Source organism: Chiloscyllium punctatum, chromosome 32 (genome assembly GCF_047496795.1).
Source record: "Chiloscyllium punctatum isolate Juve2018m chromosome 32, sChiPun1.3, whole genome shotgun sequence".
NCBI lineage: Eukaryota > Metazoa > Chordata > Chondrichthyes > Orectolobiformes > Hemiscylliidae > Chiloscyllium > Chiloscyllium punctatum.
Window position 1 is genome coordinate 10,346,870 of NC_092770.1, and position 27,463 is coordinate 10,374,332.

Here is a 27,463-nt window from a genome sequence, read left to right on the forward strand (position 1 = left end):
TCTCTGCTTTCTGCTATTCACCCCATTCTGTATCCAATTAGCAAAATTTCCTTGGAACTCTTGGACTTTTGCTGTTAGTCTCCCATGCGGGGTTTTATCAAAAGCCTTGCTGAAGTCCAAGTAGACTTTATTGAGTGCACTGACCTCACTTACACTCCTGGTTACCTCTGAAAAATTCAATCAGTTGGTCAGACATGACCTCCCCATACTGATTGTTCTTGATCAATCCCTGCCTCTCGAACTGCAGATTAATTCTGTCCTTCGGAATAATTATTCCTTCCATTAGTTTCCCATTGAGGTTAGACTGGCTACCCTATAGTTTCCTGATTTATCTCTTGCTCCCATTTTGAATAAGAGTAACACATTGTCTGTCTTCCAGTCCTCTGGCACCTCTCCTGGGCCAAAGAGGAATTGAAAAGTATTGTCAAGACCCCTGCTATTTTCTCCCTTGCCTCACTTAACAGCCTGGGACACATTTCATCTGGCCTTGGAGATTTATCTACTTATAAGCCTGCCAGACCACTCAGAGCAACCTCTCCGTCTGTGTTAATTTCTTTAAGTATATCACAGTCCTTCTCCCTGATTTCTGTACCCAAATTGTGTCTCTCACTAGTGAACACCAACACATAGTATTAATTTAGAACCTCACCAACATCCTCAGGCTCCATGAACAAATTGACACTGTAATCCTTAAGCTGCCTTATGTTTTCCATATGTATCCTTCATTTAGTTTTCCTGCTATTATTCTTTTATGCTTCCTTTTTGTTCTCTTAATTTCCTTTTTAAGTTTCCCCTTGCACATTCTGATCTTTTGCTGGGTTTCTGCTATTTTGAGCCCTTGGTATCTGCCATAAGCCTCCTTTTTTCTCTTTATCCATTCCTCTATATCCCTTGCTCTCCAGGGTTCACAGGATTTATCAGTCCTATCTCTTGTCTTTATTGGAACATATCGGCCCTGTACTCTCTCTATTTCCTTCTTGAACTCGTCCCACTAATCTGACACAGATTTACCTCAAAGTATCTGCTCACAAATCGTACCTGATCTTATTAAAATTAATCTTCCTCCTCACCTCAATTTAGAACTTTGATTTCAAGTCTATCCTTGTCCTTTTCATAATATTGAGTCTCATGGAGTTACTATCACTGTCTGTAAATGCATTCTGCATTGATACGTCAACCACTTGTCCAGCTTCATTACATAAAATTAAGTCCAGGACTGCCCCCTCTCTTGTAGGGCCTTAGACAGACTGGCTTTAAAAGCTTTCCTGGATGCATATTAAGAATTCCGCTTTCTATAAACCTTTCACGTTATCTCAGTTAATGTAGGGGAAGTTGAAATCCCCTACTATCAGTACCCTATTCTTTTTACACTTCTCTAAAATCTGCCTACGTCTTCTGCTTTTCTATTGTTCTTGAACTGTTAGGAGCCCTATTGTACTCTCCCAACAATGTGATTGCTCATCTTTGGTTTGTAAATTCTACACAGCTTTGTTTGAGAAACGTCATCCCTCCTTACTGCTGCAATTGATGCCCTGATCAATACTGAGACACCACCTCCTCTTCTATCTCCTTCCCTTTCTGACCTGAAGACCCTATGTCCTAAAATATCGAGCTGCCAGTTCTGCTTCTCTCTCAGTTATGTCGTCCCCGTGTTTTAATTTGTGCCCTCAACTCATCTGCAGTGATATGGTTAGTAAGTGTGTAGGTGACTTCAAAATTGGACGTGTAGTGGACAGCGGAGAATGTTAACTCAGAGTAGAATGGGATCTTGACCAGATGGGCCAATTGGCTGAAGATTGACAGGTGCAGTTTAATTTAGGTAAATGTGAGGTGCTGCATTTTGGAAAGACAAATCAGGGCAGGGCTTATATATTTAATGATAAGATCCCGGGATGTGTTGCTGAACAAAGAGACCTTGGAGTACACGTCCATAGTTCCTTGAAGGTGAAGTCACAGGTAGTTAGGATAGTGAAGTAAAGTGGTTGCCTTTATTGGTCAGTGCATCGAGTATAGGAGTAGGGAGGTCATGTTGCGGCTGTACAGGACATTGGTTTGGCCACTTTTAGAATACTGTGTGTACTTCTGGTCTCCCTGCTATAGGAAAGATGTTGTGAAACTTGAAAGGGTTCAGAAAAGAATTTACAAGGATGTTGCCAGAGTTGGAAGATTTGAGCTATATGGAGAGGCTGAATAGGCTGGGTCTTTTTTCCCTGGAGTGTTAGAGGCTGAGAGGTGACCTTATAGAGGTTTATACAATCATGAGGGGCATGGATGGGGTAAATAGATAAGGTTTTTCCCTGGGGTGGGGAGTCCAGAACTAGAGGGCATAAGTTTAGGGTGAGAGGGGAAAGATATAAAAGGGACCTAAGGGGCAACTTTTTCATGCAGAGGGTGGTGCGTTTATGGAATGAGCTGCCAGAGAAAGTGATGGAGACTGCTACAATTACAACATTTAAAAGGCATCTGAATGGGTATATGAATAGGAAGGATTTGGAGGGATATGGGACAAGTGCTGGCAAATGGGACTAGATTTATTTAGGATATCTGGTTGGCATGGGCGAGTTGGACCAAAGGGTCTGTTTCTGTGCTGTACATCTCTATGACTCTATGACATTGTTCATCAAACTCTTTGCATTAAAATGAATACCATCTAACCTTGCCAAATGACTTTATGCTTTAACTGGCGGATAATCTCTATGCCTTCTTGACTCCTTGCCCTCTGTTCGAATTTTGACTATTCATTTTCTCCTGCTGATCCTTCTCTCTGGATCCCATTCCCCTGCCAATTTAGTTTAAACTTTCCCCAACATCACTAGCAAACCTCCCTCCAAGGATACTAGTCCCATTCCAATTTAGGTGCAAGCCATCCACCTAGTACAGGTATTGTTTCCCCCCAAAAGTAGTCCCAATGTCTCAGAAATCTAAAGCCCTCCTCATGTCTCCAGCCACACATTTACCTGTACTAATCTATTTCTTTACACAATGGCACATGGCACCGGAAGTAGTCCAAAAATAACTACCTTTTGGTTCCTTTCTTTAACCTACTTCATTTCTCCTAAACTTCCGCTGGCAAGGCCTCCTCTCTTTTTCTACCTATCTATTGGTATCAAAATGTACCATGATCTCTGTCTGCTCGCTCTTCCCCTCCTTCAGAATGTCCTGCAGTCATTCATTGACAAGATGAATTACGATTACTAAATGTGGTACATGTATAGCCATGCATAGCACTGCCCTTAGCCAACATAATGCCGTTTGCATTAGGTTATCAGTGAATCTACATGTTCAATTCCGTGGAATATAAAAATATACAATCAGCTATAATTAGAAGATGGTTTTCCAAGGTTTGGAGTCTGGGATTGAAACATCTTGTTGGTTGTGAAAAGTCAACAAGGCCTTCCTTTAGGTTTGCTATCTCTTATTTGCAAATGCAATATAGGAATGCCCTATAATAATTGTAGAAAATACGATTTATTTTCTTTGATGCCGTCATCTCTCAAATTGATGAGCTCCACAATTTGCTAACTGGACATGTGTTGTGTTCAATTTTCTAAGTCTTCAAAGCATTTAAATTACATTTGTTAGTTACATATATTGCTAATCTCACAAAATGGGCTATTTATGCATCTTGAAGTGACTGCCACAAGGTCAATCTCAGTTTTCATTAAATGAACTACTAAAATTATTTCAAAACTAATATAATTTGTTCGGATGCTCTTCAAAGTTGTAGAAAAAAATGTCAAGCGACTGCCACAAGGTGGCAGATGCTTGACTTTTTTACAACTTTAAAGAGCATCTGAACAAATTATGTTAAATAGTTTTGAATTAATTTTAATAGTTCATTTAATAAATGTTGAGATTCTTCATAGCTACAACACAAAGAGAAGATTTAGTCAAATTTTAGTTTTTGAATTATTGCCAGATTAGAATAAACAGTACATAGCATTACCTTCACTCACTCATTGTAAAATGTGGTTGTTATCTAGGTCAAACCTTGTCAAAAGACTGAGTTTGCTCAAGGGTAAATACATTATGCAGGTAGTACTAAGCTGTATAGACCCAGGGAATTTCTGGATTAGCAGCCCATTATGTTCTTCCTCACCTGGAGGAAAAGAAATCAGGCAAAGTTGCAATAAAGGAGTACACTGATAAGTACAAATAAGTGAGATTTTGGCCCATGTAACTTATCCGATACTCTTTCCATGTCACGATCTTAATTGCCTGTTAAATGAGAGTATTTGCCTACTGGAAATTGCACTTTCTCGAAATTGACCATGTGAAATTAAATATTTGGGAGGACAACACTTGTAACAATCAAGAGATTTGCTAAATTAAAAATATTACTTTATCTAATATACAAAATAATCAATATTTAGAAGCCTCCTCCCAGCCAGTATTGTTTTGTTCAATTTGTCATATAGATGAAACTGCTTACTTTACAGGACTCTATGCTGGTCGGTCTGCACACTTGTGGTGATCTTGCCTCGGATATTTTGCGCATTTTCGTTACTAAACAGGAGCTTAAAGTTGTTTGCAGTGTGGGCTGTTGCTACCATCTTCTCTCAGAAGAGTTTGAATTGTCAGATGACAGCAAAGGTAATAAATACCATGTATACTAAATGAAACAAGAAACCTTATGGTATTAGCAAACTAAAAGATGAATTTAAACCAAAAGAACTGCAGATGCTGTAAATCAGTTCTGAGGAAGGGTCACTGGACCCAAAACGTTAACTCTGATTTCTGTCCACTGACGCTGAACATTTCCAGCAATTTCTGATTTTGTAAAAGATTAATTTTATGTTTTAAAATTTTTTAAACAAAATGAAGTGACAGGCATTTGCCTTTTGCTGAGGTATGGGGCCATGGAAGTATATATACCCAAGGATTGGAATTTAAATTGGTGCCATTGGACTAGCAGCCAAATAGATGATATTGTTAGGGTGATTGCATAAAACAAGAATCAGTTAAGAAGTTTCAATTGACACGTATGGACACCAGAGTTTGGAAGGCTAATAAGATTCATATTCAAGGGTTGAGTTTGACCGGCACAAAGGCGTGGATAAGGGTTAGATGGCAATGGATGGCAAGTAGTGGGATGGACATTGATACATATTTAAAAGTAGTTGACCAGATAATGGAGACAAAATAGTGCTATGTTCTGAACACGGGGTAGGTTTGGATGCTGAAATTCTTAGTAGTTTGATTCAGTCTGAGATAGGGACGATGGAGAGAAGTAGAATAGAAGGAGAGGCCAAAATCATTGAAATGGTGATAGAGGTTGAAGTGGAGATTGAAGTCAGTGACTCCTGTTTCTGGATATTTAGCTAAAGGAAATATAAATTCATCCAATTCGAGGCTGACATCACATGCAAAAAGAATAAGAACGAGATGTCATTGATATATTTGGATAAATTAAGTTTCCCACATGCTGGTAAACCAACTTTAACCTCTTTGACTCTTGATGGCAGCTGTTACTTCAAATTAACATGCCCAGTTACAACACACAGCTTAGTTTGGAGATGAGAAACCTTGATACTCAGTTTATTGCTTTAGCTGACCTTCTTCCTCATCCAACTGATTGTCAGTGTAATTCCTCACACATTCAAGATTATTCAGTAAAAGCTGGCATCTGCAAAATCACATCAAGGGTTACACACTGAACTGCAAGTCTTACAAACATAGTCTGGGTATGGTCAGTACCTCGCTTATTGTGGACAGCTGAAGGGACGTGCTATTTGTGATGATTTGCAGTCATTGGAACTTGTATTCTATATCACACTAGCACCAAGATTCACTTTCTTTTTTTCTCTAAAATATTGATTACCACTGTCTTGTCCTCCACTACTTCAAAAATTTTATCTTTACTCATCAAGATGCTTGCCTTTTCCAATTTTGCCTTGCTGACAATGACTCTCATTAGCATACAGCTTACCCAGAAGGCAGCAGGCCATGTCACCCTCTTTGTAAACACTTACACATCCATGTAAAGATTTGTTGTTCCCTGTGCTATTATTCACATCTGAAAGGACCAGGTATGGTCATTCAATATTACATTTTAGTTATGGTTTTAAAATTCTTGTTTTCATAGCCTGCATAAAACTTGGTTACTCAGCCTCAGTAAACCCTCCAACCATCATCTCTGCACACACAGTGATTACTTGATTAGCGCTTGTCCTTCACTTCCACCATATACTGTAAATACTATTCTGAAACCTCCTAAAAGTTTACTTCTTTACTCAGCCTCAATTTAACCTGGAAAGATAATGTATTTCAAATGTTTGTGCAACAAGTAAAACTTATCCTGTAGCAACATGAGTGGCCACCATCAACAGGATACTGCTGTCAAACCAAAAAGATGTTTTGCCTATCATAAAATGATTAATGTGGTATATGAATCTCAGTACTATTGTGATGCCAGATATATTGAATGCAAGTCCCATCTGCTGTTCACAACAAGCAAAGTAGCGACCACTGCCAACCAGCCTGTGCTTGGAAATCCTGCAATGTAGTGTCTACCATTAGTTGTGATTCTGCAATTGGATATTTTTTGCTGGATAATTTTGAATGTGCAACAAATTATGCTGACAACTTGAGTCAGGCTCACAGTTAAATATTCTGGAAGCTGTGTAAATTAACGCACAGGGCCATGTTCTTTGCAGACAGAAATGATATGTATATGCACTGCACCTGTTTCAACTCAACAAATTGGGTGGCAACCCGTTCGCTGGTTCATTTCTTATGGCAGTGCCCTGACCAATCAGAAGAAACTGGCTTGGTTTAAAATTTAAAGAAAGCCTGGCTGTTAACTATCAATTTGCATGAATGCACGCAGTCTCCAAGGCAATGATTTTATTTCCAGATTCTTCTCGGCAACCAATTAACATTCTTCTCTCATACAGTATTAATGTTAGTTTCCTGCTTGAGTTGGTATTCTTGCAAAATATCCTGGTTAGCACAAGACAAAAAGCTTCTTCAAAGTATGTCTTTGCAATGCAATCCTAACCTTCCTTAATTGTTCTGTTTTCTAACGTGCAATTCTTTTCCTTTGTTCACTCCTATTTAATCTCCTTTTTATTCCTCCATCCTGTCGAATGCTCTTGAGAACCATTTTTATGCTAGGAATGCTATAGATATATAAATTGTGAAATATAAGAATTTTACAAAAATTGTTGGAGGGTAGCCAGAACGATTAGCCATTTATTGCACCTATCCATCAACTTTTAATTGCCATCATCTCAGCATAAGATGTGGGTATTTTGTGTCAGTTTTCGCAGTGGAAGACACCAGCAGCATACCAGAACTTCAGAAGCCAAGGGGTAGAGGTGGGTATACGGTAATCATTAACATGAAGGTGCTGAGGAAGCTGAAATGCCTGAAGGTGGATAAATCACCCGACCCAGATGGACTACACCCCAGAGCTATGAAGGAGGTATCTGAGGAGATTGCAGAGGCATTCGTGGTGATCTTTCAAGGATCATTGGAGTCAGCAAGGTGTTAGGGATCTGGAGTTGGCTCTTTAATACCCCTGATTATGAAGGGAAAGAGGCAGAAGACCAGAAATTAGGCCGGTTAGCCTAATCTCAGTTATTGGTAAGTTTTTAGAGTCATTATTAAAGGTGAGAATACTGAGTAATTAGAAGTTCATGAGTCAGCATAAGAGGAGGTCATGCCTGATAAAACTGTTGGAATTCTTTTAAGGAGTTAATGAGCAAGTTATACAAAGGTGAGCCAACAGAGGTGATCTGTTTGGATTTCCAGAATGCCTTTGATAACGTGCCACACAGGAGGCTGCTGACTAAAATAGGAGCTCCTGGTGTTAGGGGCAAGGTACTGGCATGGATGGAGGATTGGCTGACTAGCAGAAAGCAGAGAGTGGGGATAAAGGGGTCACCACAGCCAATGACTTGTGGAGTTGCACAGGGGTCTGAGTCAGGGCCACAACTATTCATGTTATACATTAACAATCTGGACAAAGAAACTGAGCACAGCGTTGCTAAATTTGCAGATGACATAAAGACGGGTGGAGGGAAAGGTAGTTGAGGAAGTGGAAGTTTCTTGAACAGACTGGGCAATGAAGTGGCAGATGGAATACAATGTGTGAAAGTGTGAGGTAGGAAGAATAGAGGCTGCCTATTTTCTATATAGGGAAAGGCAGAAATCTGAACCACATTGAAATTACAGAATACTGAGAGGCCTGGATAAAGTGGATGTGGAGAAGATATTTCCACTAGTAAGAGACAAGGACGCAAGGTCACAGCCTTAGAGTAAAAGGAGAAAGATTTATAAAACCACAATCAAGAAATGAAAAGCAGCTATTGCTGAGACTAATCTGTGCATCTAAATGTTCCCAATTGTGATTAACACACCCAACACCGATAAGGGATTGGACCTAAATACTATTAATTAAATGATATACTCAAAACCATGCCATGTGGTACTTTTATCCACTGAGCCATTTTAATTAATACATTTAGTGGAAAATGTTCAAATGCTAAAAACTGAAAATCCATGGAATAAACCTCAGAGCATCTTTTTGATTTTCTGAATAAATTATCTGAGAATTAAGCTATGTAACTAAGTGCTGAGTGATAATTTATGTAATGATGTGATTTTAAGTTAAGTTTGCTTTAATTTTACTAAGCCTTTGCAAGGCAGCTATGTATTAGGGATTTGCAGCCAAAGTACCAGTCCAGGTGCCTTGAAGAAACTGAAGTTTATTTTTTTAAAAATGGATTGAGTATTCATAACATAGGCACTATATTGTATCACATTTCTGAATTTTGTAAAAGGTGGCCATGAGAATAAGCTGGTTTAATTGGCAACTCAACTGCAGAGAGAGAGTCTTTGCCAAATAATACCTTCTACAGGTTATTTGGGAAGGACTGTTGATCAAGAGACAGGTAAAATGTAGCCCATAAACTTAAGAAAGAAACCAACACTCCTGAAGAAGCCTTAGATTGTTTTGTAAATGGGACTGTCCAAGATCACCATCAATGCCTCTGCAATCTCGTCACATATTTCCTTCATAGCTCTGGGATGTAGTCCATCTATCTGGGTGATTTATCCAATTTGTTAAGTGCAAGATACCCAGGCAATTTGTAAACCGCAATTGTACTTATTGGGGCCACATCACAAGTGGTTTATTTTCTCTAATCTGTTCATCCTTTTTACTGACTGAAATTATTGTTGATCCTCTTTTCAGAATATTGGAAAATGAGAGGAATGTTTTATCCAAGTCATAAAACAAAAGAATAATGTTGGGTTTTACTCCTCAACTCCACCCTTTCCAGCCACTGACAGGACTTTGGTGTTGATATAGATGCAGGAATGTAGGCAGGCACTCACAGAAGTTGGCTACATCGGTCAGTGTGGCGATCCCCCACAACTATGTCAATGCTTCACCATTTCCTGGAGGCCAGTTAAGGTACAGAATGGGTTACCTGACAAAAATAGAGAGCAGCTTGTTCATTCAATTAAGAACATTGATCAGAGGTTAAGTGGAATTTTCTAGTCGGCTTGTGAAGTCCTCCATGGTACTGAGATCAGAGCAGTTTTCTGGAGGTGGCTTTGTAGTGACAGATTGGGGTTCTAACTCTTCACTTTCCTCTGGAGATACCTTGTAGCTATAATACTTACCTGAATATGGATGAGTCTACTGGCTCCCTCCATGATAGTGGTCCAACAGATGAGGCAGTTGCTTTTCTGCATTTTTGTGAAAGGTTTTGAGAGGATGCCTCAAGATGGCTTTTATTGGACCTTCAGTTTTGAAAGCTCACAAGCCCCCTTCAATTAGATGGTGATTCCACTCTCGACACAATAATCAGCCAGTCCTGCAAAAATTGCCATTGGGTGCATGTTCCCAAAGTGATGCAGGGTCAGGACCTGGATTGTAGCCCAAAATGGAAATTTTGAGAAAGCAAGCTTTTGATCATGTTAGTCTGTTAAGTCGGAGATACTCAGGCAGGCTCAAAATTTGTAATTGTACTTATCGGGGCCAGATCACAAGTGGCTTATTTTCTCTAATCTGTTCATCCCTTTTATGTTTTATTGCTGCTGCACATGTTTTTTTCAGCTATAATTTCAGCTCTAATTTTCTTCTGAAGTACATTCACAAAGATTTATTTGCTTGTTTTGGCCAGGCATACATCTGCACACTAGCTGCCAGTGATATCATGCCGAGTGTCATGTCTTGACTATTATTTCACAGCCCATAGTGAACGTTTGATGTAGGTTCCAGTTGACTTACAGGAGGTGCAAAATTTTGGTCAAAAACAAACGGTAAAACCTCTTATGCTTACAGTGTAAGCTAAAGGACAATCTAACGTGGAGTCCTGACAAATGCCTGAATTAGAACTTGATCTGTTTTAGCAGAATTTCAGATTACAAAGGCACAGTGGAGCAGTCAGTCTCCTTTACTGAAATAGTATTCTCGAGGAGAAAGTAACACTAATGTGATTATCAAGTTAAAAGTAGTTCAGAATACTCAGGCATATGACTTAATTGAAACCACCCATATAGTCCTCTTATGTTGTTGATTAATGCATAGCTGACATAGAAACACAGCAATCTTAGGATTGTTAGTCAAATCTTTTTGTGTACGAAACAAGATAATTTTCATTTTATTTGCAGCCGCTGTTTTGAAGATGGAAATATCTAGTGTACAAGTGGTACAAACAAATATATTTTAAATGGCTTGAAGGTTCCTGCTGATAAACTAATGTTCTTAGTCAATTTTAAATTTGTTGTTCAAGTGCTGAAATGACATCTGAAAATTGGGAGAAAAAATGGCCTCATAGATTGCAGGATGTTCTAAAAAAACTATTTCCTCCCCAGGTGTAGCCTAGCAATAAAATGAGGCACTGAAACTGTTGGGAAGACCAATCTTTTGGGATCAGGGCCGTATTAATTTGTAAAAAATGAATATTTTCATCCTTGTATTTCTCAATGACTCAAAGAATTGCCCACCCAACTCCATCTGCTCCCAAGCTTCTGCTCCCTTTGTTAAGGTATCAGTGCATGACATATGCATGACCGCTCAAAGATGACGATACAACATCTTTTGAAATGGTATGTTGAAAGTCTCCAGCATGCTGTACTACTGTGTCACCTCTTGGCATTCCTTCTTTTAACTTGGTTTCCACTAAATAGTTGGAAGATACAATTGTTATTTTGTCTCTGAGGATTAAGTATTCGTATATCTGAAAAAGAAAGGAAGGAATTGTTTTTTTGTTTATAGTGTCTAATGTGATGTAGCCACAGTGCTTTACAACCAATGAAATACTTTGGTAGTCACTGTTGCAATGTGGGAAACATGCAGCCAGTTTTCATACAATGATGTCCCACAAATAGAAATGTGATATATACCAAATAATCTGATAATGTTAACTCTTTTTCTAGATAAAGCTTCTTTGGCAGTGCATCAGGTGTGGATTGTTTCATTTCACAGAGGCAGTTTGGTCATGTCAGTGAGACTGACAAGTGAACAAAAAACCAAAAGAAGTACAGCACAGGAACTCCAAGTCGGTGTTGATCATCATGAAATAACTAAACTAAAAAGCGAACCTTCTGTCCTGGGTGGCACAGTGGCTCAGTGGTTAGCACTGCTGCCTCACATCACCAGGGTCCCAGGTTCGATTCTGTCTGTGTGGAGTTTGCACATTCTCCCCGTGTCTGCGTGGGTTCCTCCAGGTGCTCTGGTTTTGTCCCACAGGTCCAAAGATGTGCAGGTCAGGTGAATTGGCCATGCTAAATTGCCCATAGTGTTAGGTGCATTAGCCAGAGGGCAATGGGACTGGGTGGGTTACTCTTCAGAGGGTCGGTGTGGACTTGTTGGGCCGAAGGGCCTGTTTTCACACTGTAGGGAATCTAATCTAATCTTATTCGGTCTGTATTTCTGTACTCCCTCCATAATCTTGTAACCATCCAGATATCTCTAAAATATTCCCAACATGCCTGCAATGCGTTCTAGGATTCTACGACACTGTGTTAAAAACTTCCCTCTTACATCTCCTTTAAAGATCCCCCCTCACCTTGAACCTGTGCCTCCTTGTAATTGAAACGTCAGCACTTGAAAAAATAACCCTGTCTTTCCACCCTATCTATGCCTCTCTTAATTTTGTAGACCTCTGTCAGGTCTCCTCTCAGCCAGCTTCTTTCCAATGAAAACAATCCTAGTCTTTTTAACCTTTATTCGTTGCCAATGCCCTTAAGACTTGGCAACATCCTGATGAACCTTCTCTGCACTCTCTCCAAAGCTTCCAAATCCTTCTAGTAGTGTGGTGACCAAAACTGCACACAATACTCCAGGTGTGGTTTATCAAGGATTTTATATAGCTGCAACGTGGTTTTCCAATTCTCTAAAATGTATCACCTCGCAGTTGTCTGGATTAAGCTTCATCTGCCATTTCTATGCCCAAGTTGCCAATCTATCTATATCCTCTGGTATCCTTTCACAATCGTTGGCACTATCAGCAACTCCACCAAATTTGGTGTCATCTGCAAACTTACTAATCAGCCACCCACATTTTCCTCCACATCATTTATATATACTACAAATAACAGAGAACCGAAATCTGATCCCTGTGGAATACCACTAGTTACCAGACTCCTTTCTGAAAAACACCCTTCTATGACCAAGCCAGTTTTGTATCCTGCTTCTTGGATGCTGCCTGACCTGCTGTGCTTTTCCAGCACAACACTGTCTTCCTTTCTCCTTGTATCTGCCTAGCCAGTCCACCTTGAATCCTATTAAATGCCTTACTAAAGTCCGTATATACTATATTCACAGCCCTTCCCTCATCAATTATCATTGTCACCTCTTCAAAAAATTCAGTCAGATTGGTGAGTCATGACCTTCCCCGGTCAAAACTATGCTGCCTGTCACTAACTAATCTATTTTCTTACAGATGTGCATTTATCTTGCCCCCAGTACCTTCTCCAAGAGATTCCCCATCACAGATGTCAGGCTCAACGGCCTATAATTTCTTGCATTATCCCTGCTATCTTTCTTAAAAAAGAGAACAAAACTGGCTAATCTCCAGTCCTCTGAAACCTTGCCTGTGGTCAAAGAGAATGTGAAGATATCTGCTAATGCCCCAGCTATTTCTTCCCTTGCCTTTCACAGTAACCTGGGAATAGATCCCTTCTGGCTGCAGAGACTTATCTACCTGAATGCAATTTAGGATACCCAAAACTTCCTCATTCAATATATTGACGTTCTCTAGAGTATTCACATACTCATCCCTGACCTCAGCATTAGTCATGTCTCTCTCCTTGATGAATACTGATACAAAGTACCCATTAAGGATCTCTCCCATTTCCTGTGGCTCCTCCTTTGTCCTTGAGTGGGCCTACTCTTTTCCTTTCTACCCTGTTCTATATTAAATTTGCTAAAGACATTTCATGACCCCTTTTAGCCTTCCTAATTCCGGGTTTAAGTTCTTTCCTATGTGATGTTATAAAGATACCTGATGGTTCAGATATCACAAAAGTATGCTATGTATATGCTATGTATCTGGATAGAGCGAAAGTAAAAAATATGTGCATTTATAGCACTTCTTAACACCTCTGAGCAACATTTAAAGTAATTTTGATGCAATTAATTGTTTTGAAGTGCAGTAACTATTATCAGATAGGCATAACTGACAAATACTGTATATTACATGCAACTAAATCACTTGAATAGAAATTAAGTAAATGAGGATTTAGACTTTATTTTGATGCAAGCAGTGTAGAGTTGTAACTTTTGTTCACAGTGTACTGATCAAAAAGGCTAGTTGTAGTATTTTCCTTCATCCTGAGTGATAGGGAGAAAAGAGCATGCTCCAATTTAGATTTATTACATGCTGAAAACTAATTGAAGTCATGAAAAGGATAATAAAGAGCTGATTTAGGAGGTTTGCTTCATCTTTCCCTTGCATTATTTTCATTGCAACTGCTGTCAGATCAAAAGCCTTCTTAAAGTTTGGTTCTAAACTTACGATTCACCAGTGGTGATATTACTTTAGCAGTAGATTTATGCACGTTATTTATGAGCATTTAGATTAAACTCTAATATTGTGACCGTAATCACAACCACATCATTTCATTTAAAGTCTCAAGATGGACCTACAAATATACGTCAAAACATCACATTGCACTGACAGCAGTAAGTATTACCCCACTCTTATGGATTCACTGATTGCTTTTCACACTGTATTCTACCATAGAATTCACTATTTTCAAATTATTCCAGATACCTCCAAAGAATTCTTTGTTATAATTAAAGAGCAGAGAAAACTACTTGATTCCAGTCTTGTGGATTCAGCTGCATACATGCTTTTCCACCCTCTCATATTACTCCCCATAGCTTGAATTTGGCTTTCATTTCAACATAATCCCTGCCAGTAACTGGATTTAATGATGTACTGAGTTTTGGACTACTACCTCACTTGCAGCTGTGTCTGATCCTTGGTTGATTCTCTTTTGCATTCATTTTTATTCTATTTATCTGGCAACAATTTAGCCATTTTCTTTCTTCCTGTAGAAGTCTTTGTGCTGTTTCATTGGTTTCCACCATCATTTATTTCCCACGAGGTACCTTGAGAATAGTCAGTAACCTGACTGTGATATCTTACCTTTTGAGGGATTTGGTTTAGTCAGAATGTTTACAGCCTGTGCTGTGTATGTTATTGTTTCAGCTTACCAAGATCTGCTTTTATATTAGAAAAAAACTATTATTACAGGAAATTGACTTTCATTTTTATCAAATATTACTGGAGAAGCGTATTGTACTAAAAGGCTATGTGATCCTAAATATAAGCAAGGAAAAATGTTATCTCAGTTTAAGACTGCTGGTTTGAACCAGCCTTGAAACAAATGTATGCATTCTCACTTAAGTCCATTGAACAGTTTTTTTTCCAGATTTAGAAATAGAATTAGGTTTTATTGTCACCTGTACTCAAATAGAGAAGTAGAGGAGTACAGTGAATACTGTTTAAATCGTCACTCACTGGCACCATTTTAGGTACAAAAGTCCGAATTATTAAAAAGCCCCATCTAGATACAAAAACCAAAACAACCATCTAAGATTTTTTTTGAAAAGTTTTTTTTCCCAAAAGCAGAAATACAAAAAAACACAGTTCAGATCAGAGTGGTGCTGAAAAAGCACAGCAGGTCAGGCAGCATCCGAGGAGCAGGAAAATCGACATTTCGGGCAAAAGCCCTTCATCGGGAATAGAGGCAGGAAGCCTCCAGGGTGGAAAGATAAAGAGGGGGGAGGGGAGCTGGGGAGAAGGTAACAAAGAGTACAGTAGGTGATTGGGGTTGGGTATGGAGGTGATAGGTCAGAGAGGAGGGTGGGGGAAGGTAGCAAAGCATACAATAGGTGAATGGGGGTGGGGATGGAGGTGATCGGTCAGAGGGGAGGGTGGAGCGGGTAGGTGGGAAGGGAGATTGGCAGGTGGGACAGGTCATGAGGATGGTGCTGAGTTGACCTCTGACCTATCACCTCCATTCCCACCCCCATTCACCTATTGTACTCTTTGCTACCATCCCCCACCCTCCTCTCTGACCTATCACCTCCATCCCCACCCCCATTCAACCTATTGTACTCTTTGCTACCTTCTTCCCAGCCCCACCCCACCCCAACCCCACCCCCCACCCCATTTATTTTCCACCCTGGAGGCTTCCTGCCTCTATTCCTGATGAAGGGCTTTTGCCCGTAACGTCGATTTTCCTGCTCCTCGGATGCTGCCTGACCTGCTGTGCTTTTCCAGCACCATTCTGATCTAAACTCTGGTTTCCAGCATCTGCAGTCCTCACTTTTGCCTAAAAAAATACAGAGCCAAGAAGAAAAGGAGAAACATCCAGATCTAAAAGTCTTATCTCTGTGAGGTAGCCTTACCTCTGTAAGATTTCTCCCTAAACTGATGATTGGTGCTGTGCGTGCAATTTAACTGCACATCACCCAAAGGAAGCAAATATGACTGAGCTATTGGACCGTCAAAGCATCAACACTAAGTCCAATTCTGGTTATACCTTTTATTCAGTTGTTTGCAATTTTTAACAGACTGCATTTTGTTAAGGGATTTATACTTTCTCTTCAGACCAACTGCAATGCCTTAATTGCTGGTCTGGCTAAGATTAGTTAACTCAGTAATAACCTTGAAAGCCTGCTAGGTAATCCCAATTTAAATGGTTCAGTACCTCCAGAAATTGTATTTTTATTTATTTTGTCATATCTGGAACCCCAGGCAGCATTATTGAAGAATGCACTACAATACATTAGTTAGGAACAGATGAAAGGTACGAGTAGATACTTCCCATTTAATACATAGAATTATAGGACGTTTCAGTTTAAGAGTGTCTTGAAACGAATGATTTTGCAGCAATCTTTTGTTTTTCATACAATTTATTCAACTTCAGTTCAACATTTGGCATTTAAGACAAATGAAGATCAGTGAAGATTCTGCATTTGGCCAAGTTTAACCAGCAGTCATATGAGTCCATTATTATTATGCTATTTTATTGTACTGCACAAAAAAGTATAATTTTGTAATACGTAGTTTAAAAAAAGAAAAACATGTTACTGCAGAATATCTCAGACCCCAGATTAGGATTTAACCTATGCTGATAGAATAAATGTTTCATATGTCTATTGGCAATTTGCAGCACTCTAAATACATTTATCAATACGTACCATAAGTCTCCTACAATTCAGAGATTAGCACTAAATTAGTTGATTGTGAAAGAGACTGCAAGGTAGGAAATTTTGAGCAATGCCCAGTTGAACTATGTGTGTTCTTCTAAAGTTGACTTAAGGTATACTCCTGTGACACAGCAGTACTTGAAACTGACATTGGAAGAAGACCTTAGGAAATATTTTATTCCCTGCCATTGACACTTTTCATGCTAAGGAACTTTGAAGTAAAATTTAAAAATATGTAGGGTCCTGTAGAATATTATTCTAATGTCGTTTACAATGTTAGTTAGAAACAATCAGCTGGAAAAGTGCAGCAGGTCAGGCAGCATCCAAGGAGCAAGAGAATCGATGTTTCGGGCATGAGCCCTTCTTCAGGAATGAGGAGAGTGTGCCAAGCAGGCGAAGGTAAAAGGTAGGGAGGAGGGTCTTGGGGGAGGGGTGATAGGTGGAAGGAGGTTAAGGTGAGGGTGATAGGCCGGAGTGGGGGTGGGAGCAGAGAGGTCAGGAAGAAGATTGCAGGTTAGGAAGGTGGTGCTGAGTTTGAGGGATGGGACTGAGACAGGGTGGGGGGAGGGGAAATGAGGAAATTGGAGAAATCTGAGTTCATTCCTTGTGGTTGGAGGGTTCCTATACGGAAGATGAGGCACTCTTCCTCCAGCTGTCGTGTTGCTATGGTCTGGCGATGGAGGAGTCCAAGGACCTGCATGTCCTTGGTGGAATGGGAGGGGGAGTTGAAGTGTTGAGCCACGGGGTGGTTGGGTTGGTTGGTCCGGGTGTCCCAGAGGTGTTCTCTGAAACGTTCCGCAAGTAGGCAGCCTGTCTCCCCAATATAGAGGAGGCCACATCGGGTGCAGCGGATGCAGTAAATGATGTGTGTGGAGGTGCAGGTGAATTTGTGGCGGCTTTGGAAGGATCCCTTGGGGCCTTGGAGGGAAGTAAGGGAAGATGTGGGCACAAGTTTTGCATTTCTTGCGGTTGCAGGGGAAGGTGCCGGGAGTGGAGGTTGGGTTGGTGGGGAGTGTGGACCTGACAAGGGAGTCACGGAGGGAGTGGTCTTTTCGGAATGCTAATAGGGGAGGGGAGGGAAGTATATCCCTGGTGGTGGGGTCCGTTTGGAGGTGGCAGAAATGACGACGAATGATATGATGTATATGGAGGTTGGGGGGTGGTAGGTGAGGACCAGTGGGGTTCTGTCCTGGTGGTGGTTGGAGGGGCGGGGCTCAAGGGTGGAGGAGCGGGAAGTGGAGGAGGTGCGGTGGAGAGCATCGTCGATCATGTTTGGGGGGAGATTGCGGTCTTTGAAGAAGGAGGCCATCTGGGTTGTTCGGTATTGGAACTGGTCCTCTTTGAAGAAGGAGGCCATCTGGGTTGTCTTTGAAGAAGGATGCCATCTGGGTTGTTCTTTGAAGATAAGGCAGGAACAGGATACTGATTAAGGATGATCAGCCATGATCATATTGAATGGTGGTGCAGACTCGAAGGGCAGAATGGCCTACTCCTGCACCTATTGTCTATTGTAAACATCAAAAGGAAAAATAATGAGTTTTTCATTCTTCTTTCTCTGCAGAATGCTGTCATGGGCCATGGGGATTTCCTATGAGCCAGTATTTGAGAAGCAGTAGCTGGCATTGTGGACGGAATGCTAGAATGTCTGCATGTCTGGTACTTTTTCACATCAATCTTGCAATTTACTGCACGTGATGCATCAGTTTAAGTAAATTATGGGTTTGCAGAGTCATCCAATAAAGAGCTTAAAAATGTTGTTTTCATTTTACTTTGTAGCCATTGGAAAGAGTGACATTTGGCCAGGGGGTAAGTTTTATTCAATCATATTTCACCTTTGACAACAAACGAATTGGTCATTTTATTTTAAACTTCACTGTAATTATGTTTGCTGGAGCATTAATTGCTTTTTCTAATCAAATGATGTATGTAAATTTAAATACTGATAGCAGTATAGAATGTCCCCGATGTGAGAATCTCCCAGCTTTGGAACAAAGTTATGGACTGACTTCAATAGTCAGAAAAAATTTCCAATGAAGCCAATGATTGCAAAGTTTCTTTCCTTCTGCATATTAACCAGTGATTTAAATCCTTGTCATGTGATAAGTGTATTGTGCTCCAAACCAAGCATTTTGTTGTGAAGAAAACCATTGGAATGGACTAAAAGATGTAATATGTGGGTTCCCAATTTATCATCATATCTGAGGGCTAATATTACACAATATGCTATTGAACAATGAAACATGAAAGTCCCAGATTAGATCTACGCTTAGCTACCTGAACCCAGTTGAACTCTGGGGTATTAACAGGAAAGAGGAAGTGTAGTTTACCAATGTTCTTGCTCCTGAGCATTATTCGTATCTACTGCCAATTACTGACCACTTAAGGGCCTCATGTCGCAACTGCTGGTATTAATCTACCTGCACATAGGCCTGTTGCAGTTGGGAAACTTCTACTTTTAGGGTCTTAATTCCATGGGAAGGCCCGCCACCGGCTTCGCCACTACCTGTTTGGCTTGTACTTTGATGGCCTTCCTGAAAAGATGCAGCATGGGACTCTTACCGATTCTGCTGTCAGATAAGATCACCAATGCCTCAACAAAATTCCTCCTCACTACCTCAAATTAAAGATATTAATTTCTTAATATCTTCTTATCTTCCTTCATGACCTCAGCACTCCCAATTTTTGTAATCTGCTCCAGCCCTACAAGTTTCCAAAAACTCTGTTTACCTCTGATTCTGGCCTTCTATTTAATGTCCAGTCACTTTGCCCTCCCATTTGGAGCACAATTGAGTCCTCTAGAACTGATGCCATGAAATTTCCTCCCAGAATATCTCTGTCTGACACTGATTTTTCTCCTTAACATCCTCCTTTAGACTAGCTGTTTGACCAAGCGTATCTAATCAATGCACGATTGTGTTTGTTTGGAACACCATGGGCTGAATCTTACATGGAACTGTCTGTGTCATTTTTGGCATGTTTCATTGGTTGTTTCTCTCCACTAGGCAAAGGTTTTCTCATACAATCTTCTGAAACTCACTTCATTAACTTGCTTCAACCATTCTCTCACTTGTTGTTTGCGATGGTCATTGCATGACACTTGCATTGCACCAAAGCTACTTGCCACTTATCTGCTGAAGCCTGGATTTTGTCCAGGTCTTTCTGCATATGGACTCAGGCTGTATCAGTATCTGAGGAATTGTGAATGGTGCTAATCATTGTGCTGTTGTCAGCAACATTCCCACTTTTGTTATAATTCTGGAGGAAGTCTGAAAATGGTTGAGTCTAAGACATGACCCTGAAGAACTCTCAAAGTGATGTTCTGAAGCTAAGACGATTGAACAACAATGACAACCATCTTCCTTTATATTGGGTAAGAGTCCAATCAATGGAGAGTTTTCTTTCAATTTCCATTCACTTCAATTTGCTTAGGCCTGTTCATGTTATTATTAATTGATTCATAAAGTCATAGAGATGTACAGCATGGAAACAGACGCTTCAGTCCAACTCATCTATGCCGACCAGATATCCTTAACTAATTCAATTCCATTTGCCAGCATTTGGCCCTTATCCCTCTAAATCCTTCTTATTCATATACCCATTCAGATACCTTTTAAATGCTATAATTGTACCAGCCTCCATCACTTCCTCTGGCAGCTCATTCCATTCACGCATCACCCTTTGTGTGAAAAAGTTTCCCCTTAACTTAAGATTCTTTTAAATCTTTACCCTCTCACCCTAAACCTATGCCCTCTAATTCTAGATTCCCCATTCCAAAAGACCTTGTCTAATTACCCTATCCATGTACCTCATGATTTTATAAATCTATATTCATACAAACTGTTTTATTCTCAAGAGTAATCATTTTCACGACAGCTCACCTCATCTATTTTTCTATCTTAAAGCTACAAAGTAAATGAATTTTTTTGTTGCTGTTTTATGTATGATTTATTCTGTAATTGGTAAAGTTTGATGATAAAGCATCTCCAATTGTTGAATTTTGTCCATTGTAAAGAATAACGTTTTGTGAGGTACTGCAGAACTGTCAGTGCTTTTTCTGGAGTCATACTTCAAAATAACACAGCTTCAAAAATTGGAGGAAAAATTATCCTTGGTTGTGTAAAAATGTTGAAAAATGTTTTTTGATGTCTTTTAAAATACTTTCAACTTGAACTGTGATTTGAGAATATTGGACAAACATTGTGTTTTTATTACTTGTAAGATTAAGCTATGTAGGAATATTTGCTTGTTCTTAAGAGTTCTTAAAGGACACGCTAGTTCATATGTGAAATCTCAAGAGGTTTATCTCAAGCAAGAACAATATAAGTTCCACATTATTTCTTCGTAGAAAGATATGAAGTCCCTTTTAAATTGGGCACTTTGTTGTCCCTTTGAATAAATTGTTAAGAGGTTAATATAAACCTTCCCCTCACCCTGCTTTGAACTATGGTTCATTTCTTCGTTCAGTAGTAAACAAAAATTTCTATTATGTGTGATGGTAAGCACACTGGGGTAGCGCACTGGAAATCATGCTTAACCATTCCCTGAGTGGTTACAAAAGGTTTTAAAATCTGCACAATTTGTCTGTTAGACTGAGGTTGACAGAAAACATGGACCAGGTTTCTGTACGTAACCAGAATTACTATTTACAGGTAAATAGACTGTAGCAACTGGTAAACAATTATGAACTGTCAGCCTACAACACTACTTGTTAAGTCTTTAGTCCACTTATAAACTTCTGATCCACACAGTAGGCACAGATAGGAAAAAAAGACACAAGTGTTATGGATGGAGGAAAAATTTGAAAAGTAGTTGTGTTGTCTCTGTTCACAAAACCTGCTGAGCTGGTTCTTGTGCTGGTCATAACAATGCTTTTGATTCATGCCTATCCAGGTGCTTTCACTAGTTTGCAGGAGGCATAGAGTGGCTGGTTCACAGTTACAGAAGATCTGTGACTTATTAATTAAAAGTCACAAATTATAGCAATTGCTGAAAGAAAGATAAACTTTCTTCAGACTGAAAATTGCTTTTACTACAGAAAATAGAGAGCTCCAGAACTTGTGGAGATATGAAGGCTTCTGAATATTTTGTTGTTAGCCCCAAGCTGTTCAGCTACCTAAGAACTAATCACACAGTTAGCAGGCAGAAGGCCTTGGTCATCGATAACTGGTCACTAGTTCACAGACCAATCAGCTGAATCTCCATTTGTACATTTGCCTCAGTTTCAGGTCATCTGCAAACTATATTTCAACTGCTTGAACAAACAGCTGTATAAACAATGTTTAGTGTCATGTTCCTTGCTTTTAAAAACAGCCGTAGTTCTTCAGCAATCTTTTTAAAACAGTTCTTTTCACAGTTCAGTTCACAATCAAAAATACAGAAAAATAAAAAGTCAAAGTCTTTACAGATGATTTATACTGCAAATGGTAAAGGAAATGCTATGTGACATATTTTATTGTAAAAGTAAAGAGAAATTCAGATTTTATTTGCTGATGAGTAATTATTTGCTAGTTTTATTGCTTATTTAGAGGACCTGTTGCCTATTTTTCAGAAGATTATTTTGTAGAATTTACTGTCGTTTCCATCATGTCTGTGAGTGTGTGACAAATTTCAGAATTCATCTGGTACTTATCTTTTAATCAGAATATCTCAGAATTGCCAAACTGATTCCAGCAGTGTGGCTGTTTTATACAAAATAGCAGCAAAAACCACAAAACAGGGCCAAAATGAAAACTCAAAATGGGATTGATTTTGGCATGAAAAACTTAAATGATAAACTCTGCATTGTAGATAGCTGGTACTTCTGTGATTATGCAATTTTTACAGTATTCTTACCAGCTGTTAAGATCACTGGGGATTGTTATTATTAAACTTATTACATTCTTAATCCTTTTGCTGTGAATGTGCTAAATTACATTTGTTGATTTGTTCTGAATTGACAGTGCCTGGTTCTTTTATTGTTGGCAGCTTCCTTCCGAATCCTTATTTTATCGTGCAGTTCTGCAAGTTATTATCAAAGAGCATTTTGGAAATGGAAAGGCATATACCACACTGCAAAGAACAAAGTATGTTTTGGAAGTTTGCATGAAATTTGAAGAATATTAAAATTAGCATGTCATGAATGTTTTCTGACATAGATTTAATGGAGAACAGTCCATTTATTTCACAGCATCTGAAGATGATTATTCAAAGCAGATCTAGAGGACTGGGTGGTAGGATTGACTTGTATTTTCCAGTTTCACATCCAATTAATTAAGCCTAAAATGATGGGACAAGAAAACAATTCTGTGTGCTGGCTGTGACAACTTCCTAGTGGGAAAAGTTTGGAAAGTTTCAATTTAGGTCCAGGAGCCTATACTCAGAAGTGTTCATAATTTGGCAGAAAAGGTTTTTTTATTCACTCATGGGATATGGCCATCACTGGCTGACTAGCATTTATTGGCTATCCCTCATTGCCATTGAGAAAGTGGTAGTGAGTTGCCTGCTTGCTACACTGCAGTCCACATGTTGTGAATTGATCTAAAATGCCCTTAGGAGCAAAGTTCAGGATTTTTATCTGGTGACAGTGAAGGAATGGCAATATGTTTTCAAGTCAGGATGGAAAGTGGCTCGAAGAGGACCTTGCAGGTTATGCTATTCCCATGTGCCTGCTGCTGTTGTCCTTCTAGATGGAAGTGCTTCTGGGTTTGCAAGATAATGTCTAAGGATCTTTGGCAAATTTCTGCAGTGCATCTTATAGATAGTATGAACTCCTGCTACTGAATATTGGTGGTGGAAGTAATGCATGTTTATGGATGTGGTACCAACCAAGCGGGCAGCTTTGCCTAGATAGTGTCAACCTTCTTGAATGGTGTCAGAGCTGTACCCATCCAGGTAAGTGGGGAGTATTCCATCCCACTCCTAAGTTATGCTTTGTAGATGGTGGACAGGCTTGGGTATGTCAGGAGGTGAGTTACTTGCTCTAATATTCCTAGTCTCTGATGTGCTTTATTTATTTATAAATACAGGCACTGTATTTAAATGGAAAATCCAGTTGAGTTTCTAGTCAATGGTAACCCCAAAGATGTTCATGTGGGGGTTTCAGTGATGGTAACACCATTGAATGTCAAGATGCAGTGTTTAGATTGACTCTGACTGGAGATGGTCATTGCCTTGCATTTGTATGGCACAAATGTTATTTGCCGCAAATGAATTTTGCAATAAGGATTATCTGTTCTTCTTGTTAATACATATCTTTGGTCCAGAGTCGCAGTGTCATTTGGTGTTGCAACCAACAGAAAATTGCCAATTACACTACTCTGATATGTCCAAAATTATAGAAACATAAGAACAGGATTAGGTCATTCAGCGCACCATGCGCACACACACATACATAAATTCTGTTGCACTGATGAACCGTAGCTGATATTTATTTACCTACACATGCATATTCTGAACCTGAGTTCTGAAATTTTCAATTGACCTCACATCATCAGGCCGGAGTTTCAGATTCTCACCACGCTTTATGAAGAAGTATTTTTTGACGTCACCCTGAAAGACATGATTCTAATTTTAAAGTTATATAACACATCTCCTCCCCCCCTCAGCCTTTTGGACTTGAGCATAAGAGCAAGTTAAACTTTCTATACACACCCTATTATAATCTTTATTGATTTACATCACCTATTTCACTCTCTTCCAGATCCGTGAGAGGCTTTTCCTTCTCTTCCCTTTCCATCCCTCAAGCTTCAACATTCAACTCGGCATTTGTTCTTTTTTATAGCACCTCCAGTATGCTGCCACCACCAAAAACCTCTTCCCATGCTGTCATCTGTCAATATTGCAAATAGGTGTTTCCTCCATTGCAATTTAGTCTGCTTGTCAATGACCCTCAACACTTTGTCTTCTTCCTATTGTATCTTGCCTAGCGATCACCTTTCCCTGCCTCTTCCCTCATCATTCAAAACCCCAAACACTCGTCCCACGTGGAACAATGATTTACTGGTACTTCTTTGAAATTTATGTGCGACATTGAAAGCTCAATATGGTCTCTACTACCTTGAGGGAAAGAAATGCAGGCTGTTGGTTCCTGTGTGAAATATCCCCAGTTAGTTTACAAGCTTAACCTTGACTTTAAAGTCGCTTGTTGTTTAATTTAAAATTTTTGCTTCCACACCTACTTTTCTATCCTTGGCTTGTTAATGTTGTACTAAAGTTTAACACATGCTCAAAGAACAGCAGCTTATTTTCTGTTTAGACATTTCACAGCTTTCTGAATTTAACATTGAATTGAATAATTTCACACCAGAACCTCTTACCCTGTAATTTCATGTTTTGTTTGCCATTTGCAGTTTGAGTTTAGATTAGAGTGGTGCTGGAAAAGCTTAGCAGGTCAGGCAGCATCCGAGGAGCAGGAAAATCAATTTTTTGGGCAAAAGCCCTTCATCATGAATGGAGGCAGGGAGCCTCCAGGGTGGAGAGATAAATGGGGATGTGGGGTGGCTGGGGAGAAGGTAGCAAAGAGTACAATAGGTGAATGGGGGTGGGGATGAAGGTGATAGGTCAGAGGGGAGGGTGGAACGGATAGATGGGAAGGGAGATTGGCAGGTAGGACAGGTCATGAGAACAGTGCTCAGCTGGAAAGTTGGAACTGGGATAAGCTGGGGGAGGGGCATTCTTCCTCCAGGCGTCGGGTGGTGAGGGAGCGGCGGTGAAGGAGGCCCACGACCTGCATGTCCTCGACAAAGTGGGAGGGGGAGTTGAAATGTTGGGCCAAGGGGCGGTGGGGTTGATTGGTGCGGGTGTCTTGGAGATGTTCTCAAAAGCGCTCTGCGAGGAGACGTCCAGTCTCCACAATGTAGAGGAGACCGCATCGGGAGCAATGCATACAATAAATGACATTGGTGGATGTGCAGGTGAAACTTTGATAGATGTGGAAGGCTCCTTTGGGGCATTAGATGGAGGTGAGGGAGGAGGTGTGGGCGCAGGTTACGCAATTCCTGCGATGGCAGGGGAAAGTGCCGGGACGGGAGGGTGGGTTGTTGAGGGGCGTCGACCTGACCAGGTAGTCATGGAGGGAACGGTCTTTGCGGAAAGGGGTGGGGAGGGAAATATATCTCTGGTGCTGGGGTCTGTTTGGAGGTGGCGGAAATGTCGGCGGATGATGTGGCTTATGCAAAGGTTGGTGGGGTGGAAAGTGAGGACCAAGGGGGTTCTGTCCTTGTTCCAGTTGGACAAGTGAGGTTTGAGGGTGGAGGTGCAGAATGTGGATGAGATGCGTTGGAGGGATCTTCAACCACATGGGAAGGGAAATTGCGGTCTCTAAAGAATGAGACCATCTGGTATGGGAGCAGATTATACGGCGGAAGCAGAGGAATTGTGAATACGGGATGGCATTTTTGCAGGAAGTCGGGTGGGAAGAGGTGTAAGGCAAAAGTGAGGACTGCAGATGCTGGAAACCAGAGTTTAGATTAGAGTGGAGCTGGAAAAGCACAGCAAGTCAGGCAGCAGCCAAGGAGCAGGAAAATCGACGTTTCAGGCAAAAGCCCTTCATCAGGATCCAGCCTGACCTGCTGTGCTTTTCCAGCACCACTCTGATCTAAACTCTGGGCAGAGGTGTAATCCAGGTAGCTGTGGGAGTCAGTGGATTTGTAAAAAATGTCAGTGTCAAGTCGGTCGTCATTAATTGAGATGGAGAGGTCTAGGAAGGGGAGGGAGGTGTCAGAGATGGTCCAGGTGAATTTAAGGTCGGGGCAGAATGTGTTGGTGAAGTTGATGAACTGCTCAACCTCCTCGTGGGAGCACGAGGTGGCGCCAATGCAGTCATCAGTGTAGCAGAGGAAGAGGTGGGGAGTGGTGCCGATGTAAGTACGGAAGATGGATTGTTCTACATAGCTGACAAAGAGACAGGCATAGCTGGGCCCGTACGGGTGCCCATGGATCTCCCACCCACAGCTTCCAAACTCATAGTCCGGGAATCCCGCACCACTTGATTCTATCTCCTTCCCAAGATCCACAAGCCTGACCACCCCGGCCGACCCATTGTCTCAGCATGCTCCTGCCCACCGAACGCATCTCCACCTACCTCAATACTGTCCTATTCACTCCTAGTCCAGGAACTCCCCACATACGTTCAAGACACCACCCACGCCTTTCACCTCCTCCAAGACTTCCGTTTCCCTGGACCCCAACAGCTCATGTTCACCATGGACATCCAATCCCTCTACACCTCCATTCGCCATGACCAGGGCCTCTAAGCCCTCCATTTCTTCCTCTCCCAACGTCCCCAACACTACCCTTCCACTGACATTCTCATTCGTTTGGCTGAACTGGTCCTCACCTGTAACAATTTCTCCTTCAAATCCTCCCACTTCCTCCAGACTGAAGAGGTAGCCATGGGCTCCCGTATGGGCCCCAGCTTTGCCTGTCTCTTTGTCGGCTACATAGAACAGTCCATCTTCAGTAGTTACACCGGCATCACTCCTCACCTCTTTCTCCGCTACTTTGATGACTGCATTGGCGCCACCTCATGCTCCCGTGAGGAGGTTGAGCAGTTCATCAACTTCACCAACACATTCCACCCCGACCTTAAATTCACCTGGACTATTTCTGACACCTCCCTCCCCTTCCTGGACCTCTACATCTGCATTAATGACGGCCAACTTGACACTGACATTTTTTACAAACCCACTGACTCCCACAGCAACCTGGATTACACCTCTTCCACTCTACCTCCTGCAAAAATGCCATCCTGTATTCCCAATTCCTCCGCCTTTGCCATATCTGCTCCCAAGAGGACCAGTT

The 27,463-nt window shown here is 40.7% G+C and overlaps 1 protein-coding gene across 11 annotated transcripts in view; it reads left to right on the forward strand.

The window, feature by feature from the left end:
- The window catches only part of mettl25 (methyltransferase like 25), a 90,319-nt gene that overhangs the window by 35,673 nt on the left and 27,183 nt on the right, over positions 1-27,463 (forward strand). For 5 of the 11 annotated variants that reach the window (XR_011953397.1, XR_011953400.1, XM_072551627.1 and 2 more), the window contains 4 exons: positions 4,440-4,593; positions 18,246-18,340; positions 18,461-18,490; positions 22,649-22,746. Coding sequence is in view for 3 of the 11 variants with exons in the window: in XM_072551627.1 (XP_072407728.1) it covers positions 4,440-4,593; positions 18,246-18,340; positions 18,461-18,490; positions 22,649-22,746 (377 nt within the window). In the remaining 8 variants the exon portion in view is untranslated. Of the gene's footprint in view, positions 1-4,439; positions 4,594-18,245; positions 18,341-18,460; positions 18,491-19,914; positions 20,055-22,623; positions 22,747-27,463 lie in introns of those variants that run through there. The other 6 variants (XR_011953402.1, XR_011953401.1, XR_011953399.1 and 3 more) reach the window with 3 other exon arrangements.